The sequence below is a fragment of the Saccopteryx leptura genome, chromosome 1 (genome assembly GCF_036850995.1).
Source record: "Saccopteryx leptura isolate mSacLep1 chromosome 1, mSacLep1_pri_phased_curated, whole genome shotgun sequence".
Lineage (NCBI taxonomy): Eukaryota > Metazoa > Chordata > Mammalia > Chiroptera > Emballonuridae > Saccopteryx > Saccopteryx leptura.
The window spans coordinates 263,388,479-263,404,732 of NC_089503.1; the positions used below are offsets into that span (position 1 = coordinate 263,388,479).

The window sequence follows — 16,254 nt, forward strand, 5'->3', positions numbered from 1 at the left end:
TTCTATATTTCGACTTTTAAATAACTACTTCAGTGACTGTCCATGTAGGTAGGTAGGTAAGTGATAGATAGATGATAGATAGATAGATAGATAGATAGATAGATAGATAGATAGATCTCTTGACATATATTTCTATCTTGTCATACTTTGAATAAGTGTGTAGGGATTATTGAAATTACTCAATCTTAGTAATATGTTTATTTTGGCTTTTAGAGGTATTTCCAAGTTACCCTCAAAAAAAGTTGATTTCTTTAACAGTTAAAAGGTACCTGTTTCCCTGTGACTCTACCCTGGGAGCTCAACTTTTTTATTTTTCCAATTTAATAGATAAAAGAATTGGAATCTCAGCGTTTGAGTTATGAGTGAAACAACAATTTTTCATATGTCAATTTACTACTTAATTTTGTTTTTCTATGAACTTCCTATTTATATCTTTTGTGCATTTTTAATCGGGTTCTTTGCCTTTTTGTTATATACAGTTTGTGTGTGTGTGTGTGTGTGTGTGTGTGAGAGAGAGAGAGAGAGAGAGACACACACACACACAGATAGGGACAGATAGGGACAGACAGACAGGAGGGAAGAGAAATGAGAAACATCAATTCTTCGTTGTGGCTCCTTAGTTCATTGATTGATTACTTTCTCATGTGTGTCTTGACCCGGGGGGCTACGGCGGAACGGGTGACCCCTCCAGCGACTCCGTGCTCAAGCTGGTGAGCCCGCGCTCATGTGGGTTTCGAACCTGGGTCCTCTACATTCCAGTCCAATGCTCTATCCGCTGTGCCACCGCCTGGTCAGGCCGTATATGGTTTCTTTATAAATGATATTACACATTTATTTATCTTTAGTGTGTTTTGCTGCTTTCTCTTTATAACTTGCATGGTATAATGTTTATGGTTATTTTTACAATATGAAAGGTGTCAGTTTTGAGGAAGTCTAGATTTCACAGTCTTCCTTGATGGCAGTTAGGGTTTATGTCCTGAAAAGCAGCAGTTTTAAACTACAGTTCCTTGCTACCTCGTCTAGAAAGTTTTTGGTGTTTTTTTTTACAGAGACAGAGAGTGAGTCAGAGAGAGGGATAGACAGGGACAGACAGACAGGAACGGAGAGAGATGAAAAGCATCAATCATTAGTTTTTCATTGCACGTTGCAACACCTTAGTTGTTCATTGATTGCTTTCTCATATGTGCCTTGACCGTGGGCCTTCAGCAGACCGAGTAACCCCTTGCTGGAGCCAGCGACCTTGGGTTCAAGCTGGTGGGATTTTTGCTCAAACCAGATGAGCCCGCGCTCAAGCTGGTGACCTCGGGGTCCTGAACCCGGGTCCTCTGCATCCCAGTCCAACGCTCTATCCACTGCGCCACCGCCTGGTCAGGCGTCTAGAAAGTTTTAATAGCAACATATGATTCTGTCATTTCTAAGTAGGACTGCACTTCCAATGCTGAAATCAAACTGCACACAGCACCTCTTTCTGCCTTATGTTTTTTTACCAGGATAGTGTTGAATACTGCATCATTGGAGTCACAATTTTATCTCAGCTAACCAATGAAATTAATCAAGTAAGTGCTACAGCCTTCCTCATTGAAGTAAGTGCCATATTTTTTCTTAGTATTGGTGTTTTCTGCTCTGTGTGGGATGATCTTTTTTGGCAGTTGTGTGCTTTTGCGGTAAGTTATTAATGCCCTTTTGAAACAAAATAGTTGCCTTGGGTTTTCCTCTGTGAGTACAACCTACCTCACTCTTTATGTCCTAGACTCTTTCTCTAGAATATTTCATCCGCATCTCAGCTTTCCTTGCATTTGTGTTCACTATTAGAGATGCAAGCAATGGTCCTTAGAACCTTTATGAAATAATTTCTTTGCTAATGAAAAAGAATGAGTTTTAGAAAAGGAATCGCAAGAGTGGAACAGGCATCATTTGTGTGCCCCTTCTGCTATATACATTAGTACAAGTTTGTAATCACTTAAAATCAGTTACCATGTCCTGTTATTAAAGATTTTGCTGGTAATCTTTTCAGAATGCATACAACAGTCTACTAAATACTGAATAATTTTTTAAGTCACCATTGGTGATACAGATCACTACAGAGGAAACACCAGTGCTGTCTTTTGCTCTGGCTATTTTTTCAGGCATTTAATTTTGTATGCAGCTAAAATTTACAATTATTGAGCAGGCCAGTCTTAATTGTAATACCGTACTCTTCTGGTGTCTGCTAATCATTACACTGGCATCACTGTTTGTTGTTGCTTAGTTATGCAGACGTTTTTGTAACCCATGAGAAATTTTAACTGTGAAGTGGTACTGTTTTAAATGCACTTGCTTAGCCTATTAAAATCTGGAATTCATAGTGTTCTCTGTCACATGAAATTGCCATTGTGATTGGTAATTATCAAAATAATAATAGCTTATATGTTTGAATGACTACTGTGTGACAGACTCTGTTCTAAGCACTTTACTTATTAACTAGTTTCATTCTCACAATAGTCCTAGATAGATATTGTGGTCATCCCATTTTCTAGAGAAGGCAGCTGAGGTACGTAAAGACTAAATAATTTGTCTAAGGTGTCACGGCAAGCAGGCAACGTTATCTGAGCTCAAACCCACATAGTCTTGTTGTGGAGCCTCTGTTCTTAATAATTTCTTATTTAACTATTATTACCTTGTAGTTAGAGAGCATGCACTAAGTACAGAGATTGTGGGATTATGTTCTCCCCTTTGAAGCATGGCCTCAAAAAAATATATCAGTATTGCGCCCTGGCCAGGTAGCTCAGTTAGTTATTGGGCCCTGGCCAGGTAGCTCAGTTAGTTAGATCATTGTCCTGATATGCCAAGGTTGCAGGTTCAATTCCAGGTCAGGGCACATACAAGAGTCAACCAATGAAAACATAAATAAATGGAACAACAAATCAATGTTTCTCTTTCTCTCTCCCTCTCTCCCTCTCTCCCTCTCCCTCCACCCACCTACTTCCTCTCTTTCTCTCTCTCTAAAAAAAAATCAATGAAAAAAGAATGTCTTAATTAGGAAAAAATTACATCAGTGTTGATATTAAAAAACTTAAAAATTTTACTTATCTTTTAAGAAAACAATAGAATTGTGTGTAACATACCATGTAACTATTCTCTGTATTATTATCAGCATAGTAGATTATATGTGGTATATGATATATAATCTAACAATAGCTTATCTTGAACATTTTTAATAACAAAGTGACACTGAAGCTAGAACTGAGGCATATTTTGAACCTCTGTATAACTTAATTTTCTGTGGATTTTTTTAGGGAGTTGTCAGAATCAAATCAGAAAGTATATTTATGTTACCACTCTTTGATTTTAAGTTGATTTTAAAGGGAGAGAGGAAGGAAATGAGAGAGAAAAACATCATTGTTCTACTTATTTAGACATTCATTGTTTGATTCTTACATGTTCCCTGACCGGGGATCAAACCGCAGCCCTGGCATATGGGGACGATGCTCTACCCAACTGATCTGCCCAGCCAGGGCCACCGTTCCTTTTTGAACTTAGAAATAAAAGCAAGGAGGGCCCGTAACTTGGTTATCTATGAAAAATTTTGCCTCATTTTTTTTTCATGTGCCAAAAGCAAAACTAGCTCCCTCTTGGATAAACTGGTCAGTATATAGATGAGATTGAAGCTTTCATTCGGACTAAAAATTCCCTTGGCAACCTTGAAATGTTTTATTCCACTTACTGAGTACTTGCTATGTCAGGAATAGAGGACATACTAAGGAAGTAAAAGATGTAGTGATTAACTCAAAAAGTGGCTGAAAAAGTAAGAACAGAGGAATAAGTTACCAATGCAACCATTTAAGTAATGTGTTCACTTCTGTGGTATGGACTCCAGGCAGAAATTAATAGATTAGAGAAGGAAGAGAGTATTTACAGGCTGTTGTCATTTTTCTTAAGCGCGTGGCTATTGGTTAGTGACTATTTTGGAAATTCTGCAGTAACTTGAGCACAGTGGATTGTTGATCAAAACCTAAGATTTGTTCCTGTCTGGTTTTGAAACTAAACGACAATGCAACCTAATAGAAATTATTAGCAGTATCTGCCAAAAATGTGTTAAATTTTACCTTAGTGCAGAGTAAATTAAAACTTTGCAATAGAGATATTTATTCCTTCTTCTGTCTTCCCACTGTAAGCTCTAGAGACCTGATATCCTAGCTATTAGCAGCTTATTGTCCTTTGCATCCTCTCACTTTATATGATTTAAAAATAATTTAAATGTTAAAAATATATTTTGTATTTATGTTGCTTTTATTGGAAAATCTTTCTAGTTTATTTGAGGTCTGCATGAAAAAAATTTTTCTTTGCAATTAATTCTAAAACTTGCATTGGTTTATTTCCTGCACAGGCAGACACTACTCATCCTCTAACCAAGCACAGAAAAATAGCTTCCTCTTTTCGAGATTCATCGCTGTTTGATATCTTCACACTTTCCTGCAATTTACTAAAACAGGTGAGGTTTAGGTTGGGTCCTACTTCCCAGTTCATTTTGAAAGGATGAGAATGAGACCTGTGGTGGCGCAGTGGATAAAGTGTCGACCTGGAATGCTGAGGTCGCCGGTTCGAAACCCTGGGCTTGTCTGGTCAAGGCACATATAGGAGTTGTTGCTTCCTGCTCCTCCCCGCTTCTTTCTCTTTTTCTCTCTCTCACTCTCACTGTCTCTCCTCTCTAAAATAAAAAAAAAAAATAGAAAGGATGAGAATGAGTGGACACTTGACTTGTTAGATATCAGCTCCTAATGGACCCCCTGAGCACTTAACGCATCTCTTTAGTCATCATCTCTCACGTGACACTTATCTCTAGGAGGCTGAGGAAACTTGTCAGGCTTACCACTGATGGTAGAGGAGGGACTCTGATTTCCTTAGTTCAGCTGTTTCCCTGTGTAAGAGCAGTAAGGGAACACTTATCCTATGCTCCTGGCTTAAAGGAATCTAGTTTACCACAAAGTTTGAGATTCTGTTGTTTGCTCTTATAGCCACATCAAATCTTCCCGTACGGAGTGAATGCGTGTTAGCTCTAGCACTCTGGGAGCAGGCTCAGACTGCATTGGCAGCACACCAGCACAAGCCGCCTCCCTGCCCCGCCCCGCCGAACTGGACACAGCACAGAAACAGGCAACATCTGTAAGGAGAAGCACAGTTTGAACTTTAACATCCATTTAGATTTCATAACCTGAAGGGGTAGACTATATCACATAAGGAAATAACCTATTTTGAAATAGAAAAGTTGGTAAAGTTGGTGTTTCAACTCATTTATCGATTGAGTTGAACTAAGAAACATTCACGTACATGTTCTGCACATTTATAACCATGTGTGACTATTTTTTCCTATAGAAAGCTAATGAGATTAGCCTCTCACTCTTTGTTCATTTGGGAGGTTTGGGGCTTTTTTGTTCTTGTTCTCATGTTCTAGTGTGTCCAGTTTTCATTTTAGAAACAAGTTTGGATTCTTTCTGTCATTCCACTTAATAATACCCATCTTTTTCCTCAGTCACCTACTTATCTCAGAATTCCCAGACAGTCCTCAGGTTGGGGAAGCTGCCTGCAAAAAGCTGTTGCAATCCCCTGAAGGGGAAAAGTTTTTGAGAAAACTAAGGTTGAATTCACCTCTCTGATACTGTCAAAACAGTTAGCCAGTCACTGAGTCCACCTCTGGTCTGAACTTTGAATATGAAGGTCCCGGTAGCTGTGGCTCAGTATTGAGCTGTAGGCAGGTATAGTGGTGATTTGTTTTCATTGCAGTTTGAAGGGTTTTTGTTGATGCTGGTGATGCTAGTGTTAAAAATAGGAAGGAGGATATGGCAGGATATAAAATGCACGAGAACTCCCTCCAAGAGCTTAACCCTAGTCTGTCCAAAAATAGCTAGAATTTCAGATGCAGGAGAAGTAACCACACATACTGCTCCAGGATTCCCTGTGGCCACTATGTCTACATGTAAAGAATAAGTGTCAGAGGGGGATTTCCTTAAATATCGGTTTCATGTTTTATGGTAAGTGTGTTATAACAGTAAATAAGGAGCTGGGTTTTCGTAAGGACACTAAGGTAACAGGGACCGCATCTTGTGGCTAAGGAAACATCACTTTTCTGTGTTAAAATAGAGCCCTCCTCTTCTGGCCCAACAGCCTGTTTGTGAGTCTGGTAGCAAGCTTGGAAGGGAGAACTTATTGTTTGGGGCTCATTATCTGGTCATTTTTACAGGCTTCTGGAAAGAATTTAAACTTGAATGATGAAAGTCAGCATGGTTTGCTCATGCAACTACTCAAACTCACTTATAACTGCTTAAACTTTGATTTCATCGGCACATCGACTGATGAGTCCTCAGATGACCTGTGCACAGTACAGATTCCCACCAGCTGGAGGTCAGGTAAGAGCAAACCACCTGGAATGGGCTGCTGCTCAGCTCTGCATAGCGTCTGGCAGGTGATCTAAGGACCCTGCAATCCCTTGCTTGCTGCCTAGGAACATTTAGAATTTCAGCATCTATTTATAAAGTGAGGGAGAGATTCTTGGGGTATCTTATAGATCTCCCAGCCTGGAAGAACTCTTCATTTCTAACCAATGTGACTTTGACCTTACATTAACCACCTAGAGACTTCTGTTATTCATCTGAGGTAAATCTAGCTTTAAAAACAAAATCAAGCAGAAGAACATGTGCTTATGTTTGCATGTTCCTAAGGATAAAAATTCTTGATATGTACAGAGCCCTGCTTGTCTTAAGTTCTCTGAGAATCGAAAGAAGGAATCGGTTTTACAAAAGAGATAAAAACTAACGAGAAGGAAAACCAAAAGCCCCATTATCTTAGCACTTTAGAGCAGTGGTCCCCAACCCCCGGGCCACGGACCATTGCTGGTCCATGGGCCATTTGGTACCGGTTCACAGAGAAAGAATAAATAACTTACATTATTTCTGTTTTATTTATATTTAAGTCTGAACGATGTTTTATTTTTTAAAAATGACCAGATTTCCTCGGTTACATCTGTCTAAGACTCACTCTTGATGCTTGTCTCAGTCACGTGATACATTTATCCGTCCCACCCTAAAGGCCGATCTGTGAAAATATTTTCTGACATTAAACCAGTCTGTGGCTCAAAAAAGGTTGGGACCACTTCTTTAGAGGACATGGCGTTCTGTAAGACAAGAGTGTGGAAGGTGCGCTCACAAGCCGGGTACTGGTAGCCTGCGAGTCAGTATGCGGACATCTCAGTAAGTGCTCTCTGTCTCTCTTTCAGCATTCTTAGACTCCTCAACGCTGCAGCTGTTTTTTGACCTGTATCATTCCATCCCTCCTTCATTTTCACCTCTGGTGAGTCAGTTTCCAAAGCAAACCTATTTCTGGAAAGTAGAATTGGTGAATGAACCCTATGTTCATTTTATTTTACAAAATGATAGAACTAAAGCACAGAGGCACTAGAGTTGGTTTTTAAGCCAAGGTGAAGCTTATAGCTTAAACGTTCTTGCAGTAACATCTTTTTTTTATTATTACGTGAGAGACGAGGAGGCAGACAGGCATTCACCCCCACCAGGATCCACCTGGCAAGCACCTACCAGCAATGCTCTGCCCATCTGGTTGCTGCTTGCAACTGAGCTATTTTAGCACCTGAGGCGAGGCCATGGAGCCATCCTCAGCACCCAGGGCCAACTTGCTTGAACCATTCAAGCCATGGCTGCAGGAGAAAAAGAGAAGGGGGAGGGGTAGCTGATGGTTGCTTCTCTTGTGTGCCCTGATAGGTAATCAAACCCGGGACTTCCACACACTGGGCCAGCGCTCTACAACTGAGCTAACCTGCCAGGGCCTTGCAATAACAATCTAATTCTTTTAAAAATCTTGTTGTCTAATAACAAATTGCTGCAGATGTCAAGCTCTTCTGGTCTCATCTTGACTTTATACCTCAAGTATCCACAGGATCGAGTGTGGGTGTTGACCTTATGTTGTTGAGCTAAAGCTTGTCCTAAGAAAAGTTTTTAAATCCCTGAAGCCTAAAGTGTTAAGTGGAAGCTGTAACGGGAAGGCAAATTTGCATACTTATTTCTAAATAACATTTGAAAGCTCTTGGGAATGATGCATTTCTCCTTTAAAGCAATAATTAAACTCAAATCACAAAATTCATTCAAGTCTTAACAGACGTTGGACTGGTGTTTCAGATTGTTATGATAAAAAAACTTTTGCAAAACATGCCACGTAAACACAATGAAGTAATGGGAGTTGTGCATAGTGTTTCTACTGTGGACTGCTTTCCTGGCCATTGTCAAACTTTTCCAAATTAATGTAGACCTTTGCTTTAGCGAAACATGAATTCAGTGTTGTCTGTATCCGGTTTACTGTCAGAAAAGGTTATGTACTCAAAAAGAGTAATTAATAAAAAGACTTTATAAAGATGTGGGCAAATAAAGGGAATCCAACAAAAGGTGATGACTGTACCCCCTGAGACAAGTAATTGTGGGAAGCTTCAAGAAGCAAAGTGGGGGCCTAGAGAAAGCTGACACCGTGCTGAGGGGAGGGCTGTACAGCAAAGGTGGGGAGATGGGGAGACAGCCAGCCATGCCAGCTGTGGCCCTGCTGGGCTGACACTTCTTTCCTCCAGCCCTGATCTCTTTGCTGGCCTTCCCAATGGCTGAAGCCAACTGGAAGCATGAGGGCTGTTGTTAGTGGCCGAGGTCAGCCAGAGAATAGAGCAGGGTGGAGAAGGGAAGAAAACACATCTGGTGGGGCAGAGAGTGTAGCTACCTAGCACAATAGGGAAAGGGTAAAATGTTTTCAGCATAAAAGCTGATTTTTTTCACTGTACAGATATGACTTGGTTATTTCACTGTAGCACTACAAAGCAAAGCCTGGTTAGCCAAAAGGTCTTAGTAAAACAGAAAGAAAACTAAATCTAAAGCTCTATGTAAACTATGAATTGCTTGGTATTTTCAAACCTTAAATATATATCTTAACACGAATCAAGGAAGCCATTTGGGGTGGTCAAAGAATAATGCCTAAGTGAATTTCCAAAGTGTGAATTTAAATACTTGTTTTGATCAAATTGGATGTAATGCTCTTTTTCTTTTAATAAAGTTGTTTGAGATATCCTAAGCTATACCCCCCTTGATGTTTCTATATTATTATAATTGTAGCAGGGGTTGAAAAAACAGAATTAGGAGCGGAAAGGATCTTGAAAATCACTGTACAATCTTTTGAACTCAGCTGTGTTTGGGTTGTGCCCTGGTTTTAGGTATTGTCCTGCTTAGTACAGATTGCCTCCGTGAGAAGATCCCTGTTTAACAATGCCGAGAGGGCCAAGTTTCTCTCTCATCTTGTCGATGGTGTTAAACGAATACTGGAAAATCCACAGGTAAGATTTGAGGATTTGTTTTTTGTGGGTTTTTTTTTGGGAGGGGTTGTATTTTTCTGAAGTGAGAAGTGGGGAGGCAGAGAGACAGACTCCCATATGTGCCCAGCTGGGATCCACCTGGTATGCCCACCAGAGGGCAATGCTCTGCCCATCTTGGCTGGAGCCATTCTAAGCCTGAGGCAGAGGCCATGGAGCCATCCTCAGCACAGGGGCCAAATTGCTCCAATGGAGCCTTGGCTGGGGGAGGACACGGGAGAGACAGAGAAAGGAGAGGGGGAGGGCTGGAGAAGCAGATGGGCGCTTCTCCTGTGTGCCCTGGCCAGGAATCGAACCCGGGACTTCCACATGCCAGGCTGACGCTCTACCACAGAGCCAACCAGCCAGGGCTAAGGATTTGTTTTTATTTAAATATATACTTATATCCATGATTGTTTTATTTATATATATGTGAGTGTGTGTGTGTGTGTGTGTGTGTGTGTTTATTTGATTTATGTGTATGTGTCTTGTCTGTTAGAAGGAAATCTACCTAGTGGAAGTCCCCAGAAAACAACTCAGTATGTTGTTCTTCAAACGATTTAAGTGAATCTCTATTTGTAGAATATTCTTGAGAACATTTGCCCGAAAGAAGAGCTTGCACCCTCTAGCTTCAGGAATACAGGAGTTGTGGGAAGGATCATTTTGTGTAGCAAAACAGGATAGAGCTCTAGTCATTTTTCCCCAAGAAATTAAGAATTTAAATTTGGTTTTGTTTCCTTTTTTTAATATATATTTACCTAATAATATAGGGCTGCTTTTAGGTGGGAAGTGAAGAGATATTTTTCTCATTCAACTATTCATTCCATAACTTAGTTCCTTTTGTCTCAAAGATTTAGTAAACACCTACTTTTGTGTGTACGTGTGTTTGTGTGTGACAGAGACAGATAGGGACAGAGAGAGAGATGAGAAGCATCAGTTCTTCGTTGCGGCACCTTAGTTTGTTCATTGATTGCTTTCTCATATGTGCCTTGACCAGGGGGCTATAGCAGACCGAGTAACCCCTCACTCAAGCCAGCAACTTTGGGCTCAAACTGGTGAGCCTTGCTCAAACCAGATGAGTCCACGCTCAAGCTGGCAACTTCAGGGTTTCAAACCTGGGTCCACCACATCCCAGTCAACACTCTATCCACTCTGCCACCACCTGGTCAGGCTAAACACCTACTTTTTTAAAAATATCGCTTTCTTACACTGGAAATACCATAAAATCAGTTCATATTCATTCATTCAGCAAATTTTATGAAGCACTTATAGTATGCCAGTGATATAGTGATAAACAGAACAAAGTCTGTCCTCCTCCTGTGCTAATAGAAGAAGATATATATATATATATGGAAACAAATATGCTGGTATAATATGTAAATAGGCTCTGGCCAGTGGCTCAGTGGATAGAGCGTCAGCCCGGCATATGGATGTCCTAGGTTTGATTTCCAGTCAGGGCACATAGAGAAAGCAACCATCTACTTTTATATGCCTCCTTCACCCCTTCTCTCTCTCTTCCCCTCCCACAGCCAGTGGCTCCATTGGTTGGAGCATGGCCCCAGGTGCTGAGGATAGCTTGGTTGGTCTAAGCGCTCCAGCCTCAGGCACTAAGAATAGCTTGGTACTTGAGCATTAGCCCTAGATGGACTTGCTTGGTAGAATCCCAGTTGAAGTGCATGTGGGAGTCTATATCACTATTTCCCCTCCTCTCACCTAAAAAAATAAAATAAATATGAAAATCAAAAGTTTGATATAAGTATACAGTAAAATATATAAACCTAATAAATATATAAGTTTATTATATATTATAGCCATGATGATATATATAAAACATTTGTGTAACTTTTCTACTGTAGTTTAATTGTACTTAATGATAAACTTGACAGGTATGAAAAATGAAAATTTCATTTTCTTGCCTTTAATTGATGCAAAGCAAACAGACCAGTGAGAGCTTAGTTCATGCCCTTATCTACCTTTTATCAGCTTAACAACCTTAGGCCTGTAGTGTGATCCTTCTGGGCTTCCGTTTCAGACTTTGAATAGAGGCTAATAATGCCACAAGGTGATTATTATAATCGATTTGATCATCCTTTTTAAAAAATTGCTTTTAAACACACAGATGTGTCATTCTGAAAGTTATGTGCATCTCAGAAGTTAGATTCCCCCTCCCCTAATGCCATCCCAAATGTCATTTGAAAGTATAGTGAATCACATTTTACATTTTATTTTCCTCCTGTGCTGCCGCCAGAGTTTATCAGACCCAAACAATTATCACGAGTTTTGCAGACTACTGGCCCGACTGAAAAGTAACTATCAACTGGGAGAATTAGTAAAGGTGGAAAACTACCCTGAGGTCATTCGACTGATAGCTAACTTCACAGTGACCAGCCTGCAGGTTTGTCTTTGATTGCTTGGCTTCTTCTTCCTAAACACTGGAACTTCTTCTCTGGCTCACTGGCTTTAGCCTTATAAAAAAATTTTTTTCTTGTTAAAAGGGAATATAAGTCCTTGTAGAGGAGTAACCCTGCAGAGTAGTTACTGTCATGATCTACTCATGTGTGTTACACAAGTACAAGGAGTATTGGGAGAATGACATCTGGGAATTGCAAGGATAGTAATTTAGATGCATGATGAAAAAGACAGGTGTATGGATCTCACCCCCGTAGTTTCTGGTTCACTAGGTCAGGGTGTAGTGCTGGCATCTATTTCTAACATGCTCTTTAAGTGATTCTCACACATACTAATGTTTGAGAACCACTTGCACAAGGTTTACCTTGTGGTAAGCTTTACTTGTCCCATGTAGAGCAGCTCTTTTCATTCGATGCTTGATCTCTGAAATACTAATAAACACATTAGACCACTTGCCATACACAGCCCATAAAAGTTTATCATTTTTTAAAGTCTTTATCCTTTGTGTCCAGTAGCATGGGACTAGTGTATTACGTACAAAAATAAGAAACACGCCTCTTGCTCTTTTGGTTTCCCTTAGCACTGGGAATTTGCCCCCAATAGTGTGCACTATCTCCTGAGCCTGTGGCAGCGGCTAGCAGCCTCTGTGCCATATGTGAAAGCTACAGAGCCCCACATGCTGGAAACGTACACTCCTGAAGTCACCAAAGCCTACATCACGTCCCGCTTGGAGTCTGTGCACATCATACTGAGGTAAGGACACCAGGACAGCCTCCCTCACTCCCCCACCAGTAGTCTGGTGTCAGAATTGCCAGAGATCAGACACTCAGTTGGCAAAAATCTACTTGATAGGAGTCTTATTGGGACTAATACTATAAATGGTCATTTTTTAATCTGAAAGAATAGTCTTTAACGTCCTAGTGTGTCCTGTTATTGCCATCAGTAGCAATATTTTTAATACAAAGTATATCAGTATAATGTTTGTCCTTTCCACTGATTTCCTTTAAACAAGACAGAAACATTTGTAGATTATAGTGTGCAAGTTATAAGTGTGTAATCTGAAGTCCCAAAATATTAAGTAGATAAAATGGGTTACATTATCCAGGGCTTACTAGAAGGTATAAGGATTCTAGGAGCTGGTCACTGATTCCTTAACACCAACACCACAGTTTCAGTCTACCCTGACTGTGAGACTACCAGAAATCTATAGCTAGAGAAATGCCAGACCCTTTCAAAAATGACCTATGTAAAATTATTACTTGTTTTAGGGACTTTTCTTGTTTGTGTTTTTTTTTTTTTGGGGGGGGGGGGGTGCTTAAAACAACAGACTTTTTTTTCCGCATACTTTTGGAGGCTAAAAGTCCGAGATGAAGGTGCCAGCACTGCTGGTTTCTGGTGAGGCCTCTCCTTGGCTGGCCTATAACCGCCTTCTCTCTGTGCAGACGTATCTCTGTTGTTTCTGCTCCGTGTAAGGACACCAGTCCTGCTGGTGTCCCTTAAGAGTTCATTTAACCTTTTTGTTTTTTGACATATAATTGACATACAGCATTCTATTAGTCTCAGGTGTACAACCTAGTGATTTAGTATTTGTGTATATTGCAAGATGATAACAAATCCAGTTAACATCCATCACTATACATAGTTATATTTTTTTTCTTGTAATGAACCCTTTTAAGACTACTTTTATATATTTTCTCATTGGCTTTTTTTCAGGGGAATTTACTTGGACTCTGAAAATCTGGGGATTTTTATTGTTTTGTTTTTTAAAGCTGGATTCTTAATTTGCTTAGAAACAGGCACATTTAATTGTCATAATAGTTAATTGTTTCAACTGTTTATGACCTGAATCATTTCAAAATCTGAGTATTTGTGAAGCCCATAGGAGGCATTCTTTTGTTTAGCTACACAGTGTCTGTTCCTGAGGATTCAGGCAGTTTCAATGAGACCATGTTGGGGAGTGGTTACATGTGCAGACTCTGGGCACAAATAGCTAGTGTGCTCGAAGTTTATCTGGGGATTAAATTACTATGTCCTAACCTACTGTGTGGACCATAGTCAACACACAGCTGTGAACCGCTAGTGTTCATGGTGGTGCTGCTGGAATGTCATGCTGTGATACGATAGAGAGCTTGTAATATGACAAGATTTTCAAATTTACGAGTCAGTAGCTAAATACACTGGGCCCCGTATGACCATTCATAATGTTTAACATTTTGCTGTGGGAATATTTTATTTGACACACTACAGAGCCCACTGAGTGGTCATATTACATGGCAGAAGTATCATATTGCCTCCCTAAAACCTGAAGGCTTCTGAATTCCAAAACACATTTGGTCACAGTGGCCTCACTCAGGAGACAGGATACTTGTCCTCCCCGAGTTTACTATGATTGAGAGCAAGCGAGAGGCTAAGAGGCCAGAGTTCCTAGTGGTGGAGAATCATAGGAATGACAGCATCAAGGTCTCAGTCCAAAAATTCAGATGGAAAGATTAGACACCAACAAGCAAAATATTCCTAAGGGAGACTGGTGCTAGGTTAAAGACATCTGCCTTCGATTTTTTTTTTCTTCTTGGTTAAAAGTAGTATAGGGATATGAGCCTCTGCTGTTAGAAGTCATGGCTAAATGAAGAAGAGGAGAGCTATTCAGGCAGGGAAGTCAATAGGCATGTTTCTTCCCTTGGGGCAGAGATGGACTGGAAGACCCTCTGGAGGACACAGGGCTGGTCCAGCAGCAGTTGGACCAGCTGTCTACCATAGGGCGTTGTGAATATGAGAAGACGTGTGCACTGCTTGTGCAATTGTTTGACCAGTCTGCCCAGTCCTACCAGGAGCTGCTGCAGAGCGCCAGCGCAAGCCCCATGGACGTTGCTGTGCAGGAGGGTGAGTCAGTGCCAGGCCGTAGGGGCGGAGTCACAACTATCCTCAGTGCCACCCTTCCCCTGCCTTCCCCAGAAGGGTTCTTTCATCATCAGTTACCTTCATATACACACAGGAATATTTGTGTAATGCCACAGGGGACTAGGGAAGAGTAACTGAAATCCATCTGCATTGATTGTGTTTAATTTGAAGAAAGTACTGCATTCTAAAAATAATGACCTTGGCCTGCCTGGTTGGCTCACTTAGTAGAGCATTGACCCAGCTTGTCAATGTCCCAGGGTCGATTCCTGGTCAAGGCACACAGGAGAAGCGACCATCTGCTTCCCCCCCCCCCTCTCTCTAGCCTTTCTCTTGCTTTCCCCCTCCCCCTCTCCCGCTCCCCCCACCTCCTGCAGCCATGGCTTGATTGGTTTGAACACATCAGCCCCTGGCACTGAGGATGGCCCCAGATGGGGGTTACCAGGTGGATCTCGGTCAGGGCATATGCAGGAGTCTTATCTCTTCTCCTCTCGCTTGGAAAAGAAGAAAAAATAAAAATAATGGCCTTGTCTGATAGGGGAACATTGTTTATCTGATGAATTTCCCCCTTGGCATTACCCTTAACAGAGCAGAATAGTAGCTATACTCTATAAGAAAAGTAAGAATTTATGGCTTCTCCATAGTATTCTTAAGATAAAGGAAGCTCCTAGTAAGAAATGAACTTCACAGTGAGGAATTTCTTCATGAACATATTGCTGGAGGTGATCTTCCTGTTGCAGGAAGGCTGACATGGCTGGTGTACATCATTGGTGCAGTGATTGGTGGTCGGGTCTCCTTTGCCAGCACGGATGAGCAGGATGCAATGGATGGCGAGCTCGTCTGTCGGTAAGTGCTCCCAGGGGGGCTCCCCATTTCACAGTGTGACCCTACCCCACCCCACCCATACGCCTTTTGGGTTGTGAGACCACAGGTGCTTCACATGCTTCTGTTAATACTCTTCTCCCCATTTATAAAATACAATTTCATGAAGCTGATTGCCCATGAGAATGAAGGACTGTTACAGGTCCAACTTCCAACCTTTTATAAGTACAGCAAGAACTCGGCCTACCGTCTTTTCTTTAAAAAAATTTGTAGTAATTATCAGGGAATTGGTGGATACAAAATTAGGAAAACCAGACTGAAAGTAACTTTTAGTTCTGTTTAAAAGACAATACCTCAGAGTTAAACTGCGGGCTGCTTTCACCATATAGGAGTTAAGTTTAATAGGAAACTTGTTCTTCCAATATTTCCCTAGGATAAAATTATTAAATCACAGAGTTTCTACAGCTTTTCAGATCTCCTGACCATATACATTTCCACCTACAGGATTTCAAATTATTTTGTATCTATGTAATTCTCATCTTACTAAAACTAATCAATAAGCATTTCATGGTTTCTAAAAATTCCTGAATGTAGAAGTAGTGCGGTGGGCGTTTTAATCCCTGCAGCAGAGCTCCTCAAACCTTAGAACCTCAGAGGCCTCACTTAATTTCAGATGTACATCTATCAATGTTTATCGTATTAGAAATAACACAGGATTTTTTATAATTCATTTAAAAATAACAGCCTAATTACATATGAAG

General features: G+C 40.7%; 1 protein-coding gene across 1 annotated transcript in view; it reads left to right on the top strand.

Annotated features, from left to right (window-relative positions):
* Nucleotides 1–16,254, top strand: part of XPO7 (exportin 7) — a 40,236-nt gene that overhangs the window by 4,039 nt on the left and 19,943 nt on the right. The window contains exons 5-13 of the mRNA XM_066351117.1: nucleotides 1,491–1,556; nucleotides 4,367–4,471; nucleotides 6,218–6,383; nucleotides 7,250–7,323; nucleotides 9,233–9,352; nucleotides 11,616–11,762; nucleotides 12,357–12,529; nucleotides 14,463–14,656; nucleotides 15,412–15,517. Coding sequence (XP_066207214.1) covers nucleotides 1,491–1,556; nucleotides 4,367–4,471; nucleotides 6,218–6,383; nucleotides 7,250–7,323; nucleotides 9,233–9,352; nucleotides 11,616–11,762; nucleotides 12,357–12,529; nucleotides 14,463–14,656; nucleotides 15,412–15,517 — 1,151 coding nt within the window. The remainder of the gene's footprint in view (nucleotides 1–1,490; nucleotides 1,557–4,366; nucleotides 4,472–6,217; nucleotides 6,384–7,249; nucleotides 7,324–9,232; nucleotides 9,353–11,615; nucleotides 11,763–12,356; nucleotides 12,530–14,462; nucleotides 14,657–15,411; nucleotides 15,518–16,254) is intronic.